Source organism: Marmota marmota, unplaced genomic scaffold, assembly GCF_001458135.2.
Source record: "Marmota marmota marmota unplaced genomic scaffold, marMar, whole genome shotgun sequence".
In the NCBI taxonomy this organism is placed as follows: Eukaryota; Metazoa; Chordata; class Mammalia; order Rodentia; family Sciuridae; genus Marmota; species Marmota marmota.
This window is the reverse complement of record NW_026000240.1, coordinates 31764228-31776052: the sequence shown is the minus strand read 5'-3', so window position 1 is coordinate 31776052 and position 11825 is coordinate 31764228. Positions and strand designations below refer to the sequence as shown.

The 11825-nt window shown below is 35.9% G+C and overlaps 1 protein-coding gene across 15 annotated transcripts in view; it reads left to right on the top strand.

Annotated features, from left to right (window-relative positions):
* The window catches only part of Nek11 (NIMA related kinase 11), a 312014-nt gene that overhangs the window by 213827 nt on the left and 86362 nt on the right, over window positions 1–11825 (top strand). For 11 of the 15 annotated variants that reach the window (XM_048794349.1, XM_048794346.1, XM_048794343.1 and 8 more), the window contains one exon: window positions 4832–4892. The exons of the other annotated variants lie outside the window; for them this stretch is intronic. In XM_048794349.1, the coding sequence (XP_048650306.1) occupies window positions 4832–4892 (61 nt within the window). The remainder of the gene's footprint in view (window positions 1–4831; window positions 4893–11825) is intronic. 15 annotated transcript variants of the gene reach the window in all.

Here is an 11825-nt window from a genome sequence, read left to right as displayed (position 1 = left end):
AGAAATATATATATATATATATATATATATATATATATATATATATTATCTCAAAAATCTAAAAGATAGACACTTCCCATATATAATACATATATAATAAAATTTCAAATATCTGTAGAACTATATAGAAAAGATTATGAGTGTGAATGTTAATAGTAATGTGGGATTGGGGGTGATGTTTATTTTCTTTGATGATTTTCTATATTTACCAGTTTAAAAAAACAAATGAATTACTAGAGGAAATATCATTTTAAATCTATAATAAATATTGTTTAAATTGGGAGATTGCTCTAGATAGCTGCTAGGCAAGCATGATAGTTACCATGTACATTATGGGTCTGATTAGTCGTATTGAAAATAGCTCCCCTTTTCCTCCTTAGAAGCAACTTCTAATGCATTAGCCAATTGTCCATATCTGGGCATTTGACTAAACTTGAATCTGTGGGACAGGTTTTCAGAATTGAATCTTACAAGGTGTTCTTCATGCTTCTAAAGCACTTTTCTTTTATGAAGGGGTTGATGGTTGTAGGAGAAAGAGACTTGAAGAACATCTAAATTCATTAACAATTTATTATTTTCAGAGCATTTGAAAATCTGTCTATCAGCAGATTGACTGATCATCTTATTGGATGAGATAACTAGATTACTGGCACTGACATTTGATATTTATTAAGTTATAGTTGTTCTCTTGGGCTGCTTAGCTCCAGCTAAGTTCAATTTAAATTGTGAAACAAAAAGAAAATGAAAAATTCTCATTAATAGTTAATTCCCATAATACATGAGATATAATACACTCATGATAATGTTTTAGGTGACCAAATCTCTGCTAAAGTGCACATAAAGGGCAGAATATCAAGAAATATCCTTGGAAAGGTGTGCCTGTTACTTCCATTTGTTTTCTCTTTCTCAAGGGGTAAGCATACTTCTGTTGGGATCATTTGTGTTTAAATAAATGATAATTTTTGGAAGACTAGGCATGAGTTCATTTGCATTTAATGTAAAAAAATGTTTTGATCTTTCTTATGAATTGTCTCTTTTTCAAAGTAGAGAAAGTTTCATTTAAAGGTTAAAAGGTACAGTTGGCATATTATCTTATTCCACAGTTTATAATCTATTAATATCATTTACATTGATCCTCATATTGTTCCTGAATTGACCAATAGGGAAAAAAAATGTATGTCAAGATAATAGAGTGCTCAATAGGTCTCAACCAGAGGAGACTTTGCCCCAATTCCACTGGAGGTTTGGCAGGGTCTCCTGATGTTTTTGGTTTTCACACTTAGGGATAGGGAAGGTGAGATGGGAATGTCCTACTAACATATAGTGGTTTGAAACTACAGATGCTGCTAAATATCCTTAAGTGTATTAGACAGAATTATCTGGTCCCAAATGTCAATAGTGCTAAGGTTGAGAAATCCTGTTGTGTATAGATAGATGGAAGAAGTAAACACTGTAAAACATTTACATCAGGATTAAAAGGTATACAGGAATTTTTATACTGTCTGAAACTTTTCTATAAGTCTAAAAATGTTTCAGAATTTCAAAAAGATTTAAATAGGTACAGTTGGAAGTTTTGGTCTCTATACCCCTGTTTACAGCTTTGAGAGAGAAAATGATTTGTCCCTTGTTGTGAATATAAATTCAGCCCAGTTATTGTCCATGATCTGTGAATCCATAGTCTACAGAGACTGGAAGGGAAGTTATAAGAGCTCCCAATGCCCATTGGCCCATGACTGTTTCTGCTTGCTCCACTGTGCAAATACATGTCCTCCTGTCACATCCATGTTTAGACAGAGAACTTCTTAAACCACTCTTCAGAACCTGGTGTGGAAGCACCTGATGAAGAACCCACCCCTCTCCACCCAACTCTGCCTTACCTGTATCTTGTCCCCAGGTTTTATATCTTCTATATATCTTGCCAAGGAACTGTTCTTAGATCATCTTTATGAGTTTATACTCTTGTTTCTTTTTGTTCTTTTTCTTTTCTTTTTTTTGGTACCAGGGATTGAACCCATGGATGCTTAACCACTGAGCCACATCCCCAGCCCTTTATGTATGTATGTATGTATGTATGTATGTATGTATGTATGTATGTATTGACAGGGTCTCACTAAGTTGCTTAGAGCCTCACTAAGTTGCTGAGGCTGGCTTCGAACTGTGAACTTCCTGCCTCAGCCTCCCAAGCAACTGGGATTACAGGCATGTGCCACTGCGCCTGCTCTCATGTTCCAATTTTCTCAACTGTTAAATAGGGAAAATAATAGCACAACCTTGTAGAGTTTAAGTGAATTAATAAATATAAAATGGTACAACAGTGACACATACTGAGCCCTTAATAAAAGTGAGTATTCACTGATTTTTTTCAACTAATTGTTTATGCATTATTCCTGCCCTCCCCATACTCCTGTGAGATGTTCCCTAACTTTTGTATGAGGAAGATATAAATCATGTAGCACAGTTGTCCATGTTCTTTGTACAGCCCTGACCCTGACTCTTGCTGTTTCTGTTGCATTAATTCAACTCAAATACTTACTATGAATCTCCACATCCTGCAGCAGGCACAGTGATTGGGAGTCCTTAATATTCTGTGTATCATTCTCTTTTCCAACTCGTCCCATCCTATCCAACTCTCTTCTTCTATTCATTGGATATTTCCAATGAGTCATACACAATACTAAAATGTTTCTTTCTTTTTTAAAAAGCTTGTTTGCTTCTCATAAAAGCCCTGTTTGAAATGGAGACCATGATTTTTCTTGCTTTATAATTAAGGAAAATGAGCCTTAAAGAGATTAACTGATAAAACTGAAACCTCAAATTAAAAAGTAGTATATCTTTTCCTGTACTTTCCTAGTAAAAATGTGCTCGGAGTGAGGGGAGCCCTGCTCTCTAATTGGAGGTACACTACTGCCCAAGGAGTTGATGCTACTCTTCTGGTTCACTTCCTTGCAAAACACAGAAGCTGGAAGAAATGTGACAGCTATGCATTTGAAATTTTTCATCTTCCAGGGATTGTATTAGGTTCCAGGGACATAAAAATAGAAAATTCTTTGTCAGTAGCTTCAATTTGTTTAGTATCTATTATTTTCTGTACATGAAAAACTTAGTGTATTAAAACAGTGACTCCCTGTTTCTCATTATTCTCACTAGGTAGTTCCAATATTGCTTACAGTCAATCATGTGAATTCTTTCAGTTGGGAACTTAGCTTGGGGGTCTAAGATGGCTTCACTTACACATCTTGCAGTTAGTGCTCGCTGATGGCAGAGGGCCTCTGTTTTCCTCCCAAGAATTATGCTTCAGAGCCTCTCACCATGTGAGATCTCCAATAGCATAGTCTGGTCTTCTTGACATGGTCATTGGCTTCCAAGGGACTGAAAATGGAAGCTACCTAGTTTCTCAAGGCCTCATTAGAGAACTCACACAGCATTACTTCTGCCACATTCTATGCGTCAAAGTAAGTTATAGGGCCAGATCAGATTCAGGGGCAGGGGAAAAGACTCTATCATTTGATGTGAGGAATGGCATAGGATCACAAGGATGGGAGGGGTTGCCGTAGCCATATATGGAAACAACCTGTTACCCTCACGTCCATGTATCTCTTTAGCCAGAAAACAGAGTTTTAAAGCTAGAAGACTCCTTAACTGTCATAGGATTCAACCCTGTCATGCTCTGCATGTTTGCATCCTCCTCACATTCATAGTATAATCACCAATAGGAGGCAGAGCCTTTAGAGAAGTGCTTAGTTCATGAGGCTCTGCCCTCCTCCTGTTCATGAGGCACCTGTCTTCCTGTTCCTGGGCTAGGCACCAAGGGTCTTTGGTGGTTTGGCCTCATTGGCCAGCACTGCCCAGGTGTGCCTTCCTTGTCATTGCCTTTTCTGTATATTCTGAGCTTGAAATGATGCTGGGCTTTACCACATGCAAAGAAAGTAGCAGCTCAAACCCCGACAGATGTTATGAAATGAAATCTAGCACACTTATATAACATTTTGGAACAGTCCATTACACTGCTGTACATTTTTCTAAGATCCACAGACAACTGCTGCAATGTGAATCATGTTGCTTGATTCAGAATGGAGCAGGTGATCCATAAGTGATAATTTTCCTCAGCATAACAACAAACCTGAAAATAATTTAGAGGTTCTATTTTCTCAGATCATTAGGATGTTATTTTGGATTATTTCCAGCCTGCTGGATGGAGGATAGATATTTATTTTGTCTTGAAGTCAATATTTGTTATCAGATACAGTTCTGGTATTACCCCATGCCTCATGAGTGTGTATAGCTCTTATTGATGGTTAAGGTAAATTAAGATTATAATTCTTAGCTTTATTGCTTCCTGAAGGCCACAAATTTCCTAAGAAATGGTATCTCCAGAAAAAAAAAAAATCTTCACTAGATTCCTGCTATCCTGAGTCAATTATTGATGGAATAAAACTTTTTTAAATTCTAATAACATTTATTATTTTACAGATTAAAAATAATATTTGTTTATTATATAAAATTTGGAAAAGGCAGCACTCCAAGGAGAAAATACAGATCACTCACAAATTCACCTTTTGGTCAAAACCACTATTAACAGTTTTAGTGTATATTCTTCCTAACAGAGAGAGTATTAATTCTAGAGATTAATATGAAAAGAGTATAAATATGCATATAGCACTGGGTTTGATCCCAACTCCACACACACAAAGATTATCTTGTGAACTAATTTTGCAACCATATTTTTGTATGTGTGCTTTGTTTAGTTTTACCTAAATATACCAAGACTATGTCTAAATGTCATTAAATATTCTTCTACCTTACAAAATGAATCTTTCTCTCATTTTGACAGGACAGTGATATTGAAGCATTAGCCAGGTGTTTGGAAAATGTCCTGGGTTGTACCTCTCTAGGTGAGTAAGTTTCTTCAGATTCCAAATGATAGTGTTACTTAATGATTCTGATGGAATATCCAAAAGTTAGAATGCTTAGAAGGAATCTTATAGGTACTTTGCCCAATCTCTTCATTTTACAGATGAAGAAACTGAGGCTAATAGAGGCTGAGTGTCTGGCTAAGGAGTCAGGAAACTCAAGGAAGAATTGCTTATTATTATTATTATACTATAAATGACCTTTAATCTCCAAGGATGAAATAATTGAAAGTTGGTAGTTCCTTGTGATCAAATGGTAGCCGGACAGTATGTAATAACAGGTTTACAATCCCGGCACAGGAATCGCCCTACCTAACTTGTTTTATAGAAGCAGATTGCATTCAGTCATGCTGAAAGGACCATCATTCTGAAGGTCAGTCAGTTATTGGAAGAGATTTGGTCTGAAAAACAAAACCAAAATTTCTTTAGCATTGTCAGTCTCGATAAATGAGGTTGCTGTGCTTCAAGGATAAAACCCTATTTCTTAGTGTCTTTTTTTTTTAAATCCAAAAAGTACAACTGTGATATCATTTTGCACTAGACAGTATATTTTCAGACAGAGTATTCTTAAAGGCCCTAGATGAAAGGAGTATGAACTTTTCTTTTAAATTTGATTATGAGTTTTTATTTTAGGAATTTTAATTATGTAACCAGAAGCATTCTCTTCAAAGGGAATAGAAGGATTAAAGATGAACAATGAAGCTTTCATGTGAGCAAACATTCACCATTATTTATTAGGAGCTTTATGTACAACATAACCTCTTTCTAACTCAGGCCACATCTCCATGTGGAAAGCCACAGTCAAAACATAGTTCTTTGATCTTTCTCTCCTGACCATCACCCTGTGATGGTTTAATTGCATATTAATGATACTTATTAAGTAAATTTAACTCTTAAGATAGCCTAGAAGGATAGGAAGGATTTCCTTTGACCAAGTCACTTCCCCTCTTTGCATCTGAGATTAGATCAGTAATTTGCAAAGTAGGCAGCTCTTGGGACCTCCAAGATTGGGCAGTGGGAAATGTACTGAGCAGCATGAGGACAGAAGCTGTGTTTTTACTGCTTGTCTCTGTTTTTCCAGACTCTAACATTATGTCTGGTGTATAAAAGGCCCTTCAAAAGTATTTTAAAATGTTTTTGGAAGCAATTAGATACAAACTGCCTTCCTTTATCAGCATCCAAGATTGTTTCAATCTTATCTATTTTATAAATTGAATTTCTACATAAAATTGTGTTTTGAAAAAGATAGATTCCACTAAAAAAAGTTAAATAACCTGTGATTGGGTAAGTGATATCTAAATTCCCTTCTAAACTGTATGATTTTGTAGAAATGAGCATTAGACACAAAATATACATTTATCTCTGCCTGGAGTCCCACTAAAGTGACAGTAAAGAAATAAAGCTGCTGATATAAACCTACAAGAAAAAAAGGAATAGAAGAAAGCTGTTGGTGAATTTCAGACGAGGAAAAACAGATGGGTGAGTGGTAACTGATTTAGAAAACAAATCTGAAAGCCAAGTACCTAAGATGTGTATGGGAGGGAAGAGAGGGCAGGAGGAGGACTAGGAGAAGCAAGCCAACTGAACCCTCAGGATCTTGGAAAGGCTCAGAACTTGGAAGCCCCTGTTACTGCTGAAGGCAAGACGTGTGTGAAGATGAAAATAGGAGGAACGATGACAGTGTGCATAAGTATCAAGAGATCCCAGGTCCCTTTCCCTGCACTGGCACTCCCAGGGAGTTCCTCTCCACACGTCAAGGCAGAAGACACAAGATTTGATTTGGGGAGATTAAATGAGAGAGGTGCTGGACATAGGGACACCAGGGACACCGAAGAGTAGGCCAATGTGATGTGAAAAAGGGATATAGTGAAAATCTGCATGTTGGATGAGGAAATCCCCAGGCACCACTCCTGCTTGGCTTCTGAAATACTTTCAGGACAGCACAGACCCCTTCAGAAGGTATCTCTCGAAGAGGACCTGTCTAAGAATCCTACAGGCTATGACATTCTCCCTCAAAAATGGTAGGAATAAGCCCTACCAGTTAATGATCACTGGATCCACAGAAAGAGCTTAAATTGTTTGGGTTTATTTTTTTTTATGTTTCATACTTAGATGTAAACCTATAGCCAATTTGCAGCTGATAGCTGAGGAAATCTAACAAAGATGGATGTCAAAACAAAAATATATAAAATACTCAGGAAACAAACAATGTAGGGGAAAATTTTCAAAACAATGTATTTTTTTAAAAATCGGAGAAGATATTACATCAAAGAAACAAGCAAACAAAAAGGAATATACAGAAAATAAGAAAGAGCTCTTGAAATTATAATTTTAATTGCAAAATAAGAAAATTCAGTCAAAGTTTGGGAGATAAAGTTGAGAATTTCCAGAATTAAATAAATTTAAAAAGATCAGTCTAGGTGGTTCAGCATCTAATTAATAGAAATTTCTGGAAATAACAGAAAAAGAAGAAATTAATCAAAGGAATAAGAAAAATGTCTAGAGATAATAAAACAGATCATTTATAAGGTATCAGGAAAAAGGATGGGGTCTTATCTTTACTAAAGATTTGTTGTCTAAGGTTTAACCTAGAATTTTTTACATATCCAAACCAACAATCAAGTGTGAGAGAAGAATAAAGACATTTTTCAGGCATGCAGTCTCAACAAATGAGGTCTCAGATATATACTTTCCATGGCTTTTCCTGTAATGTTTCTAGAAGTTATACTCCATCAAAAAATAAGAATAAATCAACAAAGAGTTAGACATGAAGTTTAAGAGATTAACAGGATTCCCACAATGAGAGTAAAGGGAGGTTCCCAGGTGCCAGCTGGACAACAGGCCTGCAGAAAAATCTGTTCTGATTGAAATGGGTCAGAAGGCTGAAAACTGAATGGAATTTTCCTGAGGAGGAATGGATCTAAAGAATTTAACTATAATGAGAGAAGTTTTTAGGTTCTTTGGTGAGTTAGAGATGAATTAGGAAGAAGTAATCAGAAAAGTAAGCAATGTAAAAACTTCAAGGCAATTATTAATTCCAGGAAAAACAAAAAGTTAGAAAGAAAATTTAATCTGCATGCACTAAAGGCTTATCTGTGTATAATGTTTACAGTCATAATAATTTAAGTATTGAATTATTTAAAAACTTATTATACCTATATTGGAACAATGGATATGGAAAGATATGAGGGAGGGAGAGAGGGAGAAAGGGAGAGGGAGAGAGAGAGAAAGAGAGAGAGAGAGAGAGGGAGGGAGGAAGGGAGATAGAGAACACCTGATGACAGAGGCGGGGAGGAAAAAGAACAAAATTCAAATTCCCATGGGATTCAGTGGCACAAGCTGTAATCCCAGCTACTCAGGAGGCTGAGGCAAGATAATTCCAATTTTGAGGCTAGCCTGGGTGACTTAGTGAGTCCCTGTCCCAAAATAAAATTAAAAGAGTTAGAGATATAGCTCTGTGGTAAAGTATTTGGCTAGCATGCTTGAGACCCTGGGTTTAATCCCCAGTACCATTCACATACACACACGTACACACACACACACACACACACACACACACACTTCAAATTCTCCAAACATTAGTAGGATGTTCATATGTTGTACAAAATGTAAAATAAAAAATAGTTGTATAAATGTGATATGGAAAAACAAAGGTAAATACAAGAATAGTTAAAAAGTTAAATATAGTTGACTTTGGAGAATGGAACTTGAAAGTGAAGCAGGGGACTGCTTTTTTTATTATCAAATTGTTAGCTTTGGCTTTAAAAATTACCATGTATGTGAATTCTTAGACTATAAATCAACTTTTAAAAATGAATATTGGTGTAAACATAAGAGTGCTGCTATTTTCCCCCTTCACCCCAGTAGGGGATTGAATCCAGGGCCTCTCATGCTAGGTAAGTGCTGTTCCGCTGAACTACATCCCCAGGCCTTTTTATGTTATTTTTAGATAGAGACTCACTCAATTGCCCAGGCTAGTCTTGTACTTGAGATCCTCTTGCCACAGCCTCCTGAGTAACTGGGATTATAGGTGTGTGGCTCCCTGCCCAGTTTAGGTATCTGTTTGATATGCTGATTTCATTTCCTTTGGATATATACCCAGAAGCTGGAACATATGATAGATATATTTAGTTTTTTAAAGAACTATATTCTCCGTAATATCTATACTAACTTATATTCCCACCATAAATTATACAGTTAAAATCATCATCATCATCATCATCATCATCATCATCATCATCAAAGAGCATTGGAAAGCAAAGAGCCCATTATTGTTTTTCCATTACTTTATTAATCTCTTATCAAAGCTGGATTAGGAGTTTTGGATACCTTGATTATTGAGAAGAGTATAGTAAACCTAAATTTTTAAATTAATAAGACTTAAATTGTAAAACAAAAAAATTACATGTACCTTGAAGTTAAAATAGCTTCTTTCCAGACCGACCAGTTGCAAGATTCTGAAAAAAAAAATTTATTGAAGCTGAATGCTTTTCAGTTTGGGATGTCCCTGTTCTTCTTGTGTCCTAGAATCAATTGGCATGATTTATAGGACATTTTAGTATCAACTTTGTGTAAACTGCTAAAGTGCTTGTTTTCTAAAACTGGACAAGACAGGAAGCCCCTTAACCCCTCTACTGCTTCTTTTGACTGTGATGACCTCTTATGGTGACATTTGTTTTGTGCTGTTGGGTGGTGGAGTCTAACTAATGCTACTACTCAAAATGAGGGGGCCCTTTGATGATGACTTTGAGACGATGGGAGACATTGAGATGATGGGAGCACATGCTTTTGAAATACCTGTCTGAGGAGGGAACTCACAGAATGATCCTCATTACTGAGGAGACATTTGCTACTTTTAGGGTGCCACGCCCTTTTTTGCCTTTACATAGTAACCACGAAGACAATCTCTTGTGGTCTTATAGGGGATGAGAGTTTAGGATTACTGAGGTAGTTGGTATTTGCTTTGCTCTAACTACGGTTTTAGGAGACTCACACATTATAATAATAGAGTTTATTAATCATTGTTGTCATTAATATATGTAAGAATGTTAACAGATCCAAGGGACAATTTAAATTTAAATATATCAGAGTTTAATCTTTGTCACTTCAAAATTAAACCTCTGTGAAATGAGATGGCCTTACTCATACTTTACCTGTGTTCAGCATCAGATTATGCATTTCAGAAATATCCAGTTGGTATACACCACAGTGAATCTCACCATCATATACTTCCACAAGACTGGGATCCTAATTAGAATAAGGTATACTTTATGCTTGTATAAATACATTAAAATATATTCTACTGTCATGTATAACTAAAAAAAAACAAATAAAAAAGAAATATACTGTTGCCCATAGAGCACATTAAGATGTTAAGTATCTTCCACAAACTTCTCAAGAGCTTCTCCTAATCCTCAACAAGAAAGGAAAGAATAGTAGAGATATCCTTTCTTGTGATTTGTAATGAACAAAAGTGTTTTAACCTTGCAGCCCTGAAAATGTTAGTGCAGTGGTTTGACCCCATTCCAGACCCCAGATCTAGTTTTATTTTTACTTCAAACAGAGACAGTATATTTTTCCTTCCTTTATCACAGGTGAGTGACCTGTGCATTAGAAAGTATCCTTTTGCATTCCAACTTCAATGTATTGTCTCCTCTGTAGTATCTAGGTCAGATTGGTTCAGTGGTTCCCACAACTTGAGCACATATCAGAATCGTTTAGAAGCTTAAAACAACACAGGTCTGGTGTATAACCAAGAATTTGTATTTCTGGCAATTTCTCATGTGATGCTGATGTTCCAGGTCCAGAAATCACTTTGAAAATCATGGCTTTTGAAGTATATTAGGGCCCCAAGTTATTATCATGCATACCCACCCCAATATGTAACTCAAACAAAAAAATACTGAAGTATAAAATAAACACTTGGTTTCTAAAATTCTAGAGGTCTTATCTCTATATGAAAATTAAATAGCTTATTTTTAGATTGTTTTTTCTCTTTATGGTCCTGTCAGTATATACTGGGCTATCTGGCCCTGTATACAGGGCATCATTGGACCCTGTATTGTGTTTCTGCTTCCTTGTCAGAACTCACGTCAGACATCTAGGAAGGCCTGGCAGGTTTGAGGCATTGCATGAGGTATTAGATGTTGAGATCCATTTGAAACATAGTGTCATCCATGGAGTGGAGCCCAGGATAAAATTGCAAATCTTTGTAAAAATACCAGGGAGCACTAACTGCACATTTTTTTTAATACATGGAAGACAAATTATTGTCTAAAATAGAGGTATTTTATAAAGCCCCAAATTACCTTCAAAATTTCTCAGGGGAGCAAGATTAGTTATAAGCCAGATATTAAGTGATTCTAGGCAAAATTAGAAGACGGAAGAAGGAGAACATTTAAAAGGAAATTGAAAGACCAGAAATAGGGGTGTGGATAGATAGCTAAGAATGTAGACACAGGCCATTTTACTGAGGGTAAATAATTTTATTTATTTATTTTTTATTTTTTCAGGAATTTATTTATATTACTGTATTAATAGTCCATTTGCTTCCAATTTCTATAGAGTGTACCATTGTACATATTCACATGTGGTAGAACCAATACTCTGAAAATACAGTTTGCCTCTGACATTCTTTCGCCACAAAAAGTGCAATGATTAACATCTTCATGCTTGTCTTCTTCTTTTTTTTTTTAATTTTTTATTGTTGGTTGTTCAAAACATTACAAATTTCTTGATATATCGTATTTCACACTTTGATTCAAGTGGGTTATGAACTCCCATTTTTACCCCATATACAGATTGCAGAATCACATCAATTACACATCCATTGATTTACATATTGCCATGCCAGTGTCTGTTGTGTTCTGCTGCCTTTCCTATCCTCTACTATCCCCCCTCCCCTCCCCTCCCCTC